Source organism: Centroberyx affinis, unplaced genomic scaffold (assembly GCF_046629955.1).
Source record: "Centroberyx affinis isolate AG114_WGS23_722 - 3 ecotype Tasmania unplaced genomic scaffold, CSIRO-AGI_Caff_v1 ptg001571l_1, whole genome shotgun sequence".
Classification (NCBI taxonomy): Eukaryota; Metazoa; Chordata; class Actinopteri; order Beryciformes; family Berycidae; genus Centroberyx; species Centroberyx affinis.
This window is the reverse complement of record NW_027280022.1, coordinates 348,122-363,683: the sequence shown is the minus strand read 5'-3', so window position 1 is coordinate 363,683 and position 15,562 is coordinate 348,122. Positions and strand designations below refer to the sequence as shown.

The following is a 15,562-nucleotide window of genomic DNA, read 5'->3' as shown; positions in this document are numbered from 1 at the left end:
TTTACTTGATATGTATAACTAGCCTATGCAACACTGTTATTCTACCCAAGTGCAGTGAGGTTGGTGTCTCGTTTATTTAGCTGTTTACAGGACTGACTGCACTCATTCATAAAATCACATACACTCTACACACCCTCATGCATGTACAGGTCATTGATGTCACTGCTGTGCTCCTGTGCATTACACCACTTTATACCTCCTGAACATCCTCTATGAAAGTGTTTTTTTGATTTTGCTCGCAGGTTACTTGTACATTGACGCATGGCCAGACAACTGGACTGACCTGAGCGTGTTTGAGAACCTGAAGGTGATCCGAGGCAGGATGCTCTACAAGTAAGACTGCCTTGCTTTTTGAACTGCCTGCCTACCTGTCTCACTGTCACTCCATTTCTCTTTTTAGCTTTCTGTCTCTATGCTCACTTGTCTACCATTTCTCTTTCTGAATATTAACCTTCCTGTCTCATTTTAGCTATGATTAACCTTTTTTTACCATACTGTATTGGTTATTACTGTGTCAAGTGATTTTAGGTATCAAACAAAATTCTTTGCAGATAGATAAAAAGGTTTTATCTTAAGTCAGCCATTGCATCTGTCTGTTTCTTTCAGTCTGCCTGTGTCACCACACACCACTCTGTTGATGTGCCATCATGTCTGTCTGTCTCCATCCACTCATATTGTGTCTTTGTCTGCTTGTGCTCCGTTTTCCCTGACTGTCTATTTGTCTGCATTACCCATCATTCTCTCTGGTTCAGCTTAGGCAGTTCTCTCACTGCCAGGGTTATAAAGGCTAATCATTAGCTAGCACAGCTGCTTAAACTTGCAACACTGCACATGTTAGCCAGGATAACAGAGCCTATCTAGCGAGGCAAAAACAGGTCAAAGTGAGTACTGGGTGTGCTGTGTGTTTTGATTCTTCCAGCATTTTACAATAAGCTCCGACGTTATGGGCTGTTGTTTTGGTAATCAGAGCAGTCTTATTGCTTTGTTGTCATCCTTGCTGCCTACCTTGCTGTTTTTCACCTTCCAGTGTTTCCCAGTTGTATCTTCTTCAGTGTACTTGTGATAATTTATCTATTCTATTTCCACGTTATTTTATGTTCTTTTCATTACATTATCCACTCCGATTTTATTCACTAATGTCCAAGATTCAGTCTCTACTAATGTCTAAGATTCAGTCTCTGACAAACCTGACAAACATACCTTATTTTTACACTCGCCTACATACAGGCTTTGTCAAAAATGTATAAGGAAAGGATTTCAGGTTACAGTTGAACTACTTGAGGTGCTCCTGATGTATTTACCAATATATACTGTATATATGTGTATTTATTTTCAGCCTTCCTGATCCAATCATCTTGAATATGACAACCCTTTCATCCCTTTTAAATATTTAACTGTTGAAGAAAAACACTTTTATAAATTGACCGAATTAAGAGAATTGACCCCACGATTGATTCCTGCTCACTCACCCCTCCTCTCCCTCTTTTTTTAGGGGTGTGTTTTCACTGGCGGCCCAGAATCTACACATCCACTCTCTGGGGCTGCGTTCACTACGCAGCGTCAGTGGAGGTTTGGTCCTGTTGCACAACAATTCCCAGCTGTGCTACACCACTTCACTGCCCTGGGAGAGCCTCCTCCACCCCACCCAGGGACTGCACCGCATCGTCAACCACAACCAGGACCCCCAGCTCTGTGGTAGGGGGACACACACATGCAGAACATAGTGTGACAGAGACTGAGATATGTACACACACACACACACACACACATTCACACACACTCACACGTACAGGTGCATATGCATATTTACAGACCTTGACTATACCACTATGCTAAAAGATACTATGCCACACCACGTCCCACATTTATATGATGCAATGATGTACGTGATGGGTTCTGTCATCTCCATGGTAACAAGACACTGTCTGGTTTGTTTACATCCTCTGCAAACATGGCAGCGCACGATGAAATAGTTGAGGAAGCCTTTCCTCTGTTCCATGTTTTTCTTGGATTGCATGTGTTTGCAGGGAAGTGGTGAGCCAATGAAAATGAAAACGATGCCAGTGTGTTACTGTCTCTGTCTGTGTGTCTTCAGAGGAGGAGGGCCGTGTTTGTCACCCGCTGTGTGACGGGGGCTGTTGGGGTCCGGGGCCCAAACAGTGTGTGTCCTGCAAGGCCTTCCAACGTGGCAACGAGTGTGTGGAGGAGTGTGACATCTATCAGGGGTAAGGAAGTGTGTTTGTGTGTGTGTGTGGGCATAGAAAATAAGTACAAAGCTAAGAGGTAGTGCTCCAAATAATAAAATACACAGTAAGTCATAATCCGCAAACAGTGGGAGTGGGTTGGATGGGAAATCAGAGCAAGACAATGAACAAGTGCTCCAATTAGTGAAGCATAACACATCATAAAAATGTAAGTGGTTGTATGTGTTTGGGGTCAGACGGATGGGAAATCAATGCTAAACTATAAGCTAGTGCTTCAAATATTACAGCAACAGTAAATCAATCTGAAAGCTTTTAGCTTCCGCTGCCCTGAAGCAACTGTGGATCAAGGACGTAACAAAGACTGTTTGATGACATTGGGGACTCAACACAGGATTTCACTGTCAACAGTAACTGGACTGATACTGGTATTATGTATATGTAATGATCCCATAGAATATGTAATAATAACCCACAGAAGAAAAACTGAAAATATCTCACTGATGAAGTCATATCAGGCAAAAACATAAGCACACCTAAATGTTGTATCCCTGTTAGAATGCTACTCAAATTATTTTTGAGTCATTTTTATTTTTGTTAAAGGAACACGACTGCTCTTGTTTTCTGTCAACCTGAAAATATATTTGTTGGCCTTATTTAGCATTATTTTGGTCAGAATCTGATGAATCCTGGTGGCAGAACGACCAGTCTGTCCTGTGTAGCTCAACATGTAGGACATGACACTAATGCTGCCAGGGTTAGGGGTTATTTGCTGCTGGGGCCTCCCTTGCTAAAAATGTCCGCCCTCATGGCACTGTCAGGCGCTTTGGATAAAAGCGTCCACCAGATGCCGAGCTCTATATGTTACGGATGTTACGTTACGTCCCTTCTGCGCTTGTGTTGCAGGTCTGTGCGTGAATACACAGATGGTTCTCTGTGCGGTGCCTGTCACTCTGAGTGTCGACCTGTCAATGGCTCCGCCTCCTGTCATGGCCCGGTAAGATGTGCATGCGTGTCAAAAGTGTTTCTGGATTCTTTCTTGAGCATACAGTGGTGTGTGGGAACATCTGATGGGTTTCGTTCCAAAATGAGAAAAAAAACAATCACTTACCCAAACCTAATGATTTCTGACATTTCTGAAATAAAATAAGATGGTTTCTCACAAAAGTGGTTACATTTTTGAGGATGGAAATCTTGGGCAAGTCCCCCACACAAAATATGTTTTTCACTTGAAGAAGTTGTCCTTACACTTTTTATCGGAGCCAGACGAGTCCAATCAGCAGCAGAATATTATGTGTAGACAGAAAAACATTTTGCACATCACCTCTCTGTTCAATCCAAACAATTATTCTCTCTTACTGAAATAATTACTATGCCTACAATTATTAATCCATGCCATTTTGCAGAGATAGAGAGCTATTCCTAGTTATTTCTTAAAAATACACATCCAAATAAAAGTACACATGAAGGCATGAATTATAGGATGATAACATTTGGGACACCATGACGCACCCATTCTAATAAAACAAAGAATTATTTTTTAATCTTGTAAATAAGTGGATTACATTGATATTTTACATTTCTCTTTGGATTAAAAAAACATTTAAATATGATTCCTTAGCATTTCGATATAGGACAAGTGGTGTCAACCCATTACACCCTTGTGCATGTATGCGGTGTGTGTGTAAATAAATTTATTATCACTCTTTATCTTTCTCCAGGGTGCAGACCAGTGTACAGAGTGTCTAAACTTCCAGGATGGTGAGTTTTGTGTGGAACATTGTCCCAGCGGCGTGAAGGAGGATCAGCACACTGTCTGGAAGTACAGCAACGCCACAAGACACTGTCTGCTCTGCAACACCAACTGTACTCCCTCGTGAGTGGACACACACACACCCAAACACACACACACAAACACAAGCACACACTCACTGACTGTACAGTCCTTAAAACAGATTCACGTATTTCACATCCGGTGATTCTCTGTTTCAGCTGCACTCTCACGGATGAGAGAGGCTGCCCCATTCATTCCAAAACAGGGTAAGATGCTCTATTTTGTTTGATTTACTTTCATCTCTATTAACCTGACTCTTTAATTCAGTCCAGTGGGGTTTCCCATAAGTATGATAGTGATTTCTTCCATTGTAAACCCCTGGTCTAAGATGTTCTCAGTGCTAATTGGACATCCAGGAATAATCCATCCGTCTTTGTCTGTGCAGGCCGGGCACGTCCATCGCGGCTGCAGTGGGCGGTGTGGTGCTTTTCTTCATCCTGCTGGCTCTGCTGGTCTTCTACCTGAGGAGGAAGAAGAAGCTGAAGAAGAAGGAGACCATGAGGAGGCTGCTGCAGGAGCACGAGGTGGGCGCTGAGCATGATGGGAGCTGTAGTCACAAATACTTTCAAATTTGTATGTAAATGTATTCACTGGCAGCTGAATACCAAAAGTAAATAAATGAAACGTCCGCTTAACTGAAAGTACAATGAAAAATGTAGTTCTTAAGTTCGTTTTGGGAGTTGTAGTTTTTAATGGCGGCATCTCCCCTCTACTTCCATGTGTGCAGCTGGTGGAGCCTCTAACGCCCAGTGGTGCCTTACCCAATCAGGCCCAGATGCGCATCCTGAAGGAGACTGAGCTGAAGAAGCTCAGGGTGCTGGGTGCAGGGGCTTTTGGCACTGTCTACAAGGTATGTGACTGATTGGTTTAAACTGACAGCCTTCCCTTAACAGTGCCTACAAACCTGATCAAGCAACTAAAAGTCATTTAATTTAAGATTTTGGTGTTTTACAGAATTTTGTGTTTTGATTGCCATTTCAGGGAGTTTGGGCTCCTGATGGGGAAAATGTGAAGATACCAGTGGCTATTAAGGTTTTACGGGAGAACACCTCGCCCAAGGCCAATAAAGAGATCCTTGATGTGAGTTGTCAAACAAGCTCATTTTGAATGTTGATACGTGCCCCACCACACACACACACACACACATACACTTAAACACACAAACACAGTTGTCATGCGTCACGCTTCCCATATTGACACATTACACATTCAGCATAAATAATATCATCAGGAATTTCACCACAATGTCAGACTTATTTCCCCTGTGGTTCTCATCATGTAAAGATGGGAAGGTAAATGGGTAAATACATTCAACATTAATAGTAATATGAGCTGACAAATATAATCATCCAGGCATAAAATCACACAATTGTACAGTTTTGATGTCACTTGGTGCCCAAATCATTACTTATTGTTTGTTTTCGGGGTGAGTCCTTTGGGGATTCTCTGTCTCACCCACACAGTTTGTGCTTCTTCTTGTTTTTTTGTTTTTCATTTATGTGTGCAAATGAACTGAACCTAAAGCCTCAATTCAATTGCTCTCAACTCTGTGTTTCCCAGGAAGCCTATGTGATGGCCGGGGTGGCCAGCCCCTATGTGTGTCGTCTCCTTGGGATTTGTCTGACCTCCACGGTGCAGCTGGTCACCCAGCTGATGCCGTACGGCTGCCTGCTGGACTACGTCCGGGAGAACAAGGACCGCATCGGCTCCCAGTTCCTCCTCAACTGGTGTGTCCAGATAGCCAAGGTACGCAAACGGGGAACATGATGTCAGCTTTTACACGGGCAGCCTCAGTCTCTGGCTCAAGTGCAAATACTACTATTACTACTACTACTACTAATACTACTAATACTTCTACTAATAATGTAGACGTTTTTAAGGTTACAAAGTGCTGTGAACAAAGCAACCATATTAACAAACAACCAATCAGCCAAGTGGGTTAAGTAAGGCAAGACATGCATGATGCATTGCTGGCTCCGTTAAGGAAAAATCCACCCTAATACTTTAATACTGTTAAAAAACGGCTGTTGGTGGTGTATCTTGTATTTCTGGGTTCATTTTGTTATTTGGTCTGTGTATTTTTCTTATTCCCATGAATTTCTGGCCAAATGTAGACAATGTGACGTCACATCAAGTTATTTGTAGCACAGCTACAATGGAGTTTGATACCAGAAAAATTTCAGCTATCTAAAACATCAAGAGTAAACATCAGGTTTTGGATTCAGAAATGTCTGAATGTCGCTGTTGATTTTCTTCTGTCTGTCTCTCTGTCACTCTTCCATTTTTTCATTTTTTAGATTTTATGTGATGTCAGTTTGTGGATGTATGAATTTGTGGGTCATGTATCTGTGTGTGTTTGTATAGGGGATGAGCTATCTGGAGGAAGTGCGGCTGGTCCACAGGGACTTGGCAGCCCGGAACGTTCTGGTGAAGAACCCAAACCACGTCAAGATCACCGACTTTGGCCTGGCCCGCTTGCTAGATATAGATGAGACCGAGTACCATGCGGATGGAGGCAAGGTAGGTTAGGGTTAGTGGCTGTGGGTGTTAGTGGGTCTGAACTGTGAGGATCACAAGCTTTGGACACAAGAAGCCAGGACTTCTTTGGGAAGTGAGGACATTTTGGTTAGAGCGGAAGGTTGTGGTTATAAAATAATAATCAGCGTATGTGTTGAGAAAATAGTTTTTGACTCCTAACTATGTTTTCAGGTGCCGATCAAATGGATGGCTCTGGAGTCTATTCTCCACAGGAAGTTCACCCATCAGAGCGACGTCTGGAGCTACGGTCAGTGTCAGCTCTAGTGGCCATTTGAAGGACGTCATTTCATAACAATATATATGTATTTGTGGAAGCAAAAGTTAATTTCTCAGTGGTATAAAGTAAAATTGTAAACTCTAAAGTCTTATGTGTTTTGCAAGCAAGGTTTTAATGATGTAAGAATGATGTCTGAATTTTTAAATACTGGATATTTCATTTTCGAACAAAATATTTTTTCCACTGTCATTTCTATTTTCATTTCATTTCAATGTCAACATGGTTCATAGCACTGATTGCACTTTTTTTTAGGTGAAACTAAATACTTATCATTAGTACAAAGCTTCATTCCCTCGAAGAAGCAATGGAATGGAAGGGTTTCATTCCAAAATGTTGTATATCCATTTTAGAAAAAAAGTTATCTAATATCTAAAAGCTCAATATGATGAAGACAGATGGTGGGCTCAAGTTGATTGATTACTTTTAAATACTGTTACAGTGATTTTAAATACCTTTGACTTTCATACCTGACATCATTTTGTCACGTGTCTTGAGTTATTGTAGAATGAAACTCATCCAACTACAACCGTACCTCTCTTTTCTCAGGAGTGACAGTGTGGGAGCTGATGACGTTCGGGGCGAAGCCTTACGACATGATCCCAGCGAGGGAAATCCCTGATGTGCTGGAGGGAGGAGAGCGGCTGCCCCAGCCCCTCATCTGCACCATTGACGTCTACATGATCATGGTCAAATGTCAGTACAACGTTTTTACTGCACCACCACTGATTTTTTTTTTTGTCTGTGTTTAATGCGATTGACAGCAAATCTTTTTTTATGTTGTCCAATGGAATGAGAAATATCCAAACTATACAGATGTTGTGTTTATTTACAATATAGTCTTGTTCCTGTTTATTTCATCTCAGCAAAGCAGAGGAATGAATAATCCTCAAATGTTTAAAATGTTTGAATGAATGTTGTGGGTGTGATAGTGGTACATGCAGGCAAAAAAGTATTGAAAATGAATTCTAAAACAAGTTCAATCAAGGACTCGTGTTTTGTAAGCCAACTGAAATGCATTTCATTATTGCGTGCTTATACTTTGTGGTGAAGGCGATCATCTTGATTTTATGTTTGAATGACAGGTTGGATGATTGACCCAGACAGCAGGCCGAGGTTCAAAGATCTAGTGAATGATTTTGGTGCCATGGCCAGAGACCCGCCTCGTTATGTAGTCATTCAGGTATGTGTGCTCATGTGTGTCAGTAAAGTACTTGTGCAGTACATTTTGACTAAACACTTATTTTTATGCGATTTTAATGCTGTAACGCATGTTGTTTGTCTGCAACTTTTAATGTTTCTTGTGATGCTACTTTCTTGGCCTGGTCTCCCTTGAAAAAAGGATTTATCTAAAAGGGGCAACTTGTTTAAATAAAGTTATTGTGCTACCACATTCTCTCATCCTATTTCACCACCACTCAACAGCCCACTGAAATCATTGTTATTCCTTCTTTTCCATCTGTGTTTTTCTCTTCCTCTTCTCAGAACGATGAACAGATGAGCCTGTCCAGCCCGGTGGACAGCCAGTTCTTCCGGATGCTTCTGGAGGAGGAAGGGGCCGATATGAGGGACCTGCTGGACGCCGAGGAGTATCTGGTGCCCCAGCCCAACCTCTTCACCAGGGCTCTGGGTGACAGGACCCCTGCCAACGGGCCATCCAGACACCAGTCATACAGGGTCAGTGGGCTTTTTGTCTCTCAGTCTTGGCTTGTTCTTATTCTCAGGCTCTGTGTCTCTCTCTCTGTGTCTTTATCTCTCGGTCTGTCTCTCTCTCTATCTCTCCCTCTCGCTCTCATAGACTCTTTTTGACTTTGTCATGTACAGAATTCAACTCTCAAAACGTGGCATGGGCTTTGGATTGTATGTAAAACCATATCAGTATGAAAAAAAACTGCAATACTTGCGTTCACACTGCAGGCAACTGACTGATGGGTTGCACTATTCTGCTCAATTGTGGGCGGTGAGAGAGGCTCCAGCTGCATCTATTTAGAGGTCTACAGCTACAATGTTTTGAACAGTCAAATCATGTATTTTTTGTTGCTTTGGTATTGGCTTTCATAACGTTGCATCATTTCGATGAGTTCACAAAGCTAGCAAGCACTAATTAGGTAGCATTAATAAAAAATAAACAGAAAAAAATCAATAAAAGTACTTCAAAGCTTACCGTCGACACCAACGATGAATGCAACCCCTCTCCAAGCATCGTTTTTCAGACGTTTTCTTGTCCATTCTGCTCTTGACCACTCTCGTTCCTCTCTCTCTCCCAGAGTACAGACCAGGGCCTGGATGCTGAGGTCTCCATCGCTGGAGGCCCAAGGAGCATGTACTCCTCCCTGAGCACTCTGGGCCGCAGCCAGTACCCCACCTTGCCTTTAGGGGCGAGCACCTCCAATGGTCTGTGGACTCCTCAGTACCCCACACTGGCTCGCAGCCCGTCCGCCGGGGGCCACTCTGACTCCGTCTTCCTGGACGGTCCGGACGACGCCTCGCTGCCCCCGGCCAGTCCTGGGCGCTACTGCCAAGACCCCACCTACTCCAACGGGAGCCAGGGCGATCTGGAGACCGACGGGCCACCCATCCATCATCCTCATCGCCTTCATCACTCGCTACCCAGACGAAGTCATGGGTATAGTCACAATCACGCCTTGCCAGGTGAGTTGGCAAGTTTCACATGTTGCTCTCAGAATTGCCTGCGTGTTCGAACACACAGTCGCTATTGTAAAGTCTTTTAAATAGAAGTCCTTTAAATAGGATAAAATAATTATATACCTAGATAAATATTTAGGCAGGGATGCATTTGTTGATGATTTGGTTTTATGCGCTATGATCACTTATGTGATATGTGATGTGGATGTGACATGACCAATGACTGAGGTTAAAGTGCAGTTTTAGGGTATTTTGAGCCATATTGGATGAACAATTGAAGGAATGCAGACATTTTTGTAAAAGTCTAGCCAAAGTATTTGGCTAGATTGAGATTATTTGTTGTCAGTTTTCATATTTAGGCAAACTATTTATGTGCGTACCCTCTCTAGTTTGTGTCAGTGTCATACATTTTCATATATGATGTGATTTAGATCACATCATATAGGAATGAAATGAAAGTCCTCATTACTTCCCAAAACTGTGTTGGTCTGACTCCTCTTCCTTTCTCCACCGGTTCAGAGTACGTCAACCAGGAGGTCCAGGACCTCAGGCCGGGGATTCCAGATCGTCCCAGCACACTGCCTCGCAAGGGGGCCAAACCCGAGCGACGCCTCCCTAACGGCCTGAGCTCCGGACACAGCGTGGAGAACCCAGAGTACTTGGTCCCCACGGCCACCGGGTCCTCCACCTCGCCGGCCTTCGACAACCCCTACTACTTGGACCTAGTGGCCAAGGCCAAGGCCGTAGCCGGGGCTGCAGGTATGGATGGCACCGGGGAATCAAAGAGGGATGGAGCACCGCCCAGGCAGGTGAATGGGTTTGTGACCTCAACGGCGGAGAATCCAGAGTATCTGGGACTAGCGGACACCTGGAGTGGATATACATGAGGGGAGGGACTGGAAGTGATGTGGAGGAACCGAGTCCCTAAGCGGAGGCACGGATTGGGTGCCACCGAGGGGAAAGGAGGAGTGAGAGAAGAGGGAGATGAACATGTGTGTGAGCTGGGTCTGTCTTGATAATGGATGACAGCAAAAGAATAGTAAGTGCCAGGAAACATGCAACTACGTGTATGTCTGCACACATGCATGTGGAACTGAATGGAGAGCCTGTGTCAAGAGAAGCACCCAAACCGGACCAGTTGAGGGTGCAGAGAAAAAGCCACCAAATCACCCAGTTGTGACACACCATAACTCAACATAGTGTAGCATTAATCCAACTGGTGTGTTATTTATTCATATTCCTGGCATCATGCATATTCCTGTCTTCCTTTCCGACAATCTGTGACCTCTGAGTGCCCAAAAAAGTTTACACAGCCTCTGCAATAACTAAACTTGATAAGCAAAGGAATTCAGCAGTTGTCCAAATCCATCATGGTACTGAACGGGGAGAAAGAACTGAGGAAGAACTGAGGAAGTTTTTTATCAGTATGTTGATAAACAGGGAGAATCCAACACTGGACTGGGTTTATGAATGCAGATTTGTTTTTTGGATGTTCATTTTCTTTTAACTTGTTTCATATCTGCGGTTGTTTATACCATATGTGAAGCATTTTTGCAGATTAATTTGATTCCGTCTTGTGTCCTGTCTTGTTATAACGCACAGAAGGTCCTGCTTGTCCGCCCAGCTGAACAGAAAAACATATTTCAAGTACTTAGTGCTTTTTCTTTTAGACAAAGTGAGCCATGATATGCATTGAAGATGATATTTAGTATTCTGGTCAGTTTCTCCCAGACCTGATGGGGGTCTTCACTGCACTCAAAGCCATTTTGTTTTGGCCAGCGAAGGCCCTGCGGCCCATCTGGCCGGTACACATGCTCCCTGAAAGAAAGGCATCCTGTATGTAGAAGACAGAGGCATTGTGCCACAGTTATATATGTGGCTGTTAGTGGCTGTGACTGTAGCTCACATGTGGTACGGTAGATAAGCAGTGGATACTGCTATGAGGTACCAACAGTACAAAGTATATTTATATGTGGAATTTTAAAGATGCAAAATTGTGGTTTATATTTTAAAGACTTTATGGGAATAAGTTCATATAGAATGTTTTTTTACAGTCATTTTTGTCAGGGATTTACAAATTTACAGCCAATTAGGAAAGATTATTTGCATTTTAAATTACGTACAATGCAGTATATATGCATTAGCCTACAGCATACAGACCCCAAGCTTGTGTTATCACAATGGGTCTTGTGTTTTGCGAGGCCTTTCACTGTGCCAGACAGCGTTGCAAGCTGTTTGTGAATATGCCCCAAAGAAGTGAAGACTTTGGGTGTATCAGTATAGATATCTTTGTCTCCATTTTTGGAAAAAAACAAAACAAAACAGCAATTTTGTTATTTTATGTGAGACTCTGTGCGTTTTTGTGACAAAGTGAGCCATGCACTACTACTGCAGCTGAATGTGATTCTGAGGAGTGAAATGTTGCTCTTCTCGGTTTGGATAATCAATGCGTGTTTCAAATTCCTCTCAGCGAAAACACACTGGCATCCCAGTTAATAATCAACTGCATTTTTTTGAAGACTTTTTTCCATGTTAACTGGTGTGTTTGCGGGCGAGGGGGTGTCTGCCAAACCAAGTCAATGGAGCCATTGTCTCGCCCCGTGGACTCGTTGGAAAGTCAGCAGTCTCCCAACTCACAGGTCCCAACGATTGATGTTGTCACAGCTTTGAAAAAGGGAGAAATTGGGTTTTCCGGTGCAAAGGTTCTAGACTTGGCAGCAGAATGCGGTTAGGAACAATCAGACTATTTGGGAGTGTTGGGGCTCTTAATCCTGAAGATTTCCTGCCTTTTTTTTTTAAAGCCACTAAGCAAATGAATGGATGACATAATTTTCCCCTGTCTCACTATGTCCTTTCTTCACAAAATCAATAGCAACTTAAAATGCATCAAACTACTACTGAGTTTGAACACGGAAAGAGATTTTTTTAGATGCTCTCTGAGTCGATGGGTGTTGCCAGCTTGTCTTGAATAAGATAGACAATTTCTCGATGATTCTCCAAACAATGACTCGAGTGTGTTTGGTCACGGGTGGGAGGGCCGAGACATTTGTTGACATGTGTACAAACCCCCTCACCCTTCACCCACCCATCATGTCACTTTCAATTTTATCTTGATGATGTTCTCATACGGGTTAGAAGAATGTGAAGAGTTTAGTTCCAAAATAAGATCCACCATTTTAAAACAAAAAAATGTAGACCTGCTCTTATACCTGACATGAAAGTTTTAAGATTTTAGCTATTTTAACACCTTTGCCTATCACATAGTAACTTTGTTTTTGATTCACAACTCTTTTTTTTCTTCTAAATATGAATACATAGCGTTTTGGAATGAAACCCTTCATACATGTTGGTGTCGCTGTCAGGTGAAAACCTCATATCTCATATCATATCAAAGTGTCATCTTTTCAGGAGCAGAAAAGAAAAGCAGCCTTGTTTTCAGCTTGGCCACCATGCATTTTTGCATTTATCCAGTTATTTGAAAGAGTTTCATAAGACCAAGGTGTCATAGAGTTTTCTCAACCCGTAGAAGACCATGTAATCCTTCAAGATCACCACCGGAGTTACGTGGTTTTCACAGGACAGCAGTGATATGCTATATCATATAACGCAGCTCACAGATATTCCTTTTTACCTTTTGAAGGATGTGACGTTTTCCTTGGCAAATATGAAATCATGACCTTTTTACACAATCAAAAGTTATGTACTGGTATTTACACTGTAATATGTAATTTTTCTATAATTTGGTCATTGTAGATGGCCCATGGAGATGCGTACATGCATGTCGCCTACACATTACTGGAGAACAACTGCATCTCTCAGACAAAGGCAAACAACAAATAAGCCTGCAAGCCAACTGCAGTCCTCATTAGAGACAACAGGTCTGTTTTTTTCCCCTGTTGGCCCAGTTCTTGACAAAGTCCAATCTAAAACCATGCAGGTGTTTTCTACACTGCAAAAAAGGAGTCATTTAGTCTATTTTTGAGTCCTAAATTCATAATTTTCTTAAAATAAGTGAAAAAAAAATCTGCCAGTGGGGTTAGATACTTTCATTTCAAAGTATCTAATACTCAAATCAATTCAAATCAACTTGTTTCAAGAATTTTGCAGAATCAAGTGTCATTTTCTTGTAGGTAGTGCATCGATCTGCCTTATTCTGACTTGTTTCAAGATACTGACACTCGTTTCTAGAAAATTCCTGAAAGAAGTGAAACTGCATTGGAAACAAGTCAAGTTATCTCACCTCACTGGCAGAATTTTTCTCTTGGTTTACGAAAAATAAGATTTGAAGGTTTAATATGAGACTAAATGACGTGTTAAGATGGGTTTTTTTTACAGTGTAGTCCAGCAACTAAACCAGAACAGAGCCTGAGGACTGCTGTCAGCCACAGTCTGAATGTGAAAGGTAACACAATCAGTCTCCTGCCATGTGCCTGTTGAAGTGTCCTTGAGCAAAATGCTGAACCTGTAAGGCACTCTGGATAAGGGCATCAGCTATAATACCTAAAATGTAAACGGTCGTGTGATCAGTGTTGCAGTGAGGCAGAGCAGGGGAAGAGTAGAAACTGCATGTAAATGGGGCCTGTGGCTCCTTTCATAGGTGTGGAAAACATCTACAAGTGTGTGTTGGGAAGTCCGTGTTCAGCCAGTTCAGCCTCTAAACTCTGCATGTTTCTATCCATGAGAGGGAGGGAGGAAGAGTGTGGGGTGTGCTGAAGGCTTTCTGAAATCAAATGTCTGTAATGTACAATGTAAAATGTATCTTTTGTACCTTTTCATGTGAATATTTTTATACCTTTCGTGGTTTGTGTGATTGTGACAAGGGACGAATATTAATAACATTTTATTGGGTGTTTCATATTGCATTCTTTCCTACCAATTTGTGAGTCAATCCCATGATGTAAATGTACAGTATATATAGATAAAAAAAAAGATATATTTGGTAGCTAATTTGATTGAATACGTTGTGACCAGATCTTCTTCTATTCTATGGGTGGAAAAAAAGGAGTAAATGCATAAGAAAATATTTTATGAAGAAATAATTTTTATATGGAATCATTGTTTGTATACACCATGTGTGCCTTAAAAACATGGAAAATAATTAAACCTGGTGTGATCATTCCTTGCCTGAGATACAAGAAACCCCAAAATGAATATTTCTGTATTCAGCTCTCATTCCTCTCAGTTTCCCATACACTGGGCCTCCTTCATGAATACTGGATTAAATCCTGATCTCTTAATGGAGCTCTCCACCAATACTAGTCTTGACCAGTGTATGGGAAACAGGCCCAATATAGTTCACACAAATTTACAAAATAATCCTGTCACATTTTACTATCTTTAGAATATTCTGTGTGTGTTACAGTTCACATTTTTACAGTATAAGGCGGAAATAGTAAAGATAAAGCTGACTTTCATTGTTATACACTCCTATTTGCTCCCAGACAAACTTGGTGTAAAATACAGAGTAATTGTATCAAGTTTAGCCAATATAAATTTGTATAAGGAATTAATATACCTTCATATGAGCTTATATATTAGCACAGAAATGTGTTAAGAACAATTTAAATTCCAAATTGCAAAATCTGGGGCAAGTTCAATTGCCCCAAAACGTAGCAAACAGGAAGTTTAAAAAGGAAATGGTAGTGCGTTGAACTCAAGGAGGTTTTATGAACCGGAAAACTTTGAACCCCTGGTGTCGTCCACTGCAGGTCACTGTGCACAACAAAGTGTTCCTGCCACCTAGTGATAAAAACAGGCAGTACAACCACAACATGTTTGGGGAGTGACTCTCATTCTTGATTCTTTTACATTCTTTGAGACTTGATTAAGGTTTTTAAGTACGGTCTTGAAATGTCCAGCCCTCCTCTGTCAAAACCATTAAGTATTTCAGGTTATGGGGTACACTACAGTTATTACGCTCAGTAATTCCCCACCATCTCAGCCACCTCCTTCTCTACTGGCTGCACCATTGTTATATATGTTTTATATACTGTATGTGTGTGTATGCAATATACACATATCTATATTAGATATTGGTACCTGCCAATACTGACTGTGCTTCAGTAGAAT

The 15,562-nt window shown here is 41.8% G+C and overlaps 1 protein-coding gene across 1 annotated transcript; it reads left to right on the top strand.

Moving 5' to 3' along the window:
* Positions 1–219: 219 nt before the first annotated feature.
* erbb2 (erb-b2 receptor tyrosine kinase 2) lies at positions 220–14,567 on the top strand (the record flags this gene model as incomplete). The annotated part of the gene is made up of 17 exons (XM_071527712.1): positions 220–333; positions 1,493–1,695; positions 2,096–2,225; positions 3,108–3,198; positions 3,923–4,077; positions 4,194–4,241; positions 4,421–4,559; positions 4,763–4,885; positions 5,017–5,115; positions 5,596–5,781; positions 6,400–6,555; positions 6,745–6,820; positions 7,397–7,543; positions 7,933–8,030; positions 8,333–8,524; positions 9,115–9,499; positions 10,013–14,567. Coding segments are annotated over 17 exons (2,710 nt in total), but the record flags the coding sequence as incomplete, so codon positions are not given.
* Between the last annotated feature and the right edge of the window lie 995 nt (positions 14,568–15,562).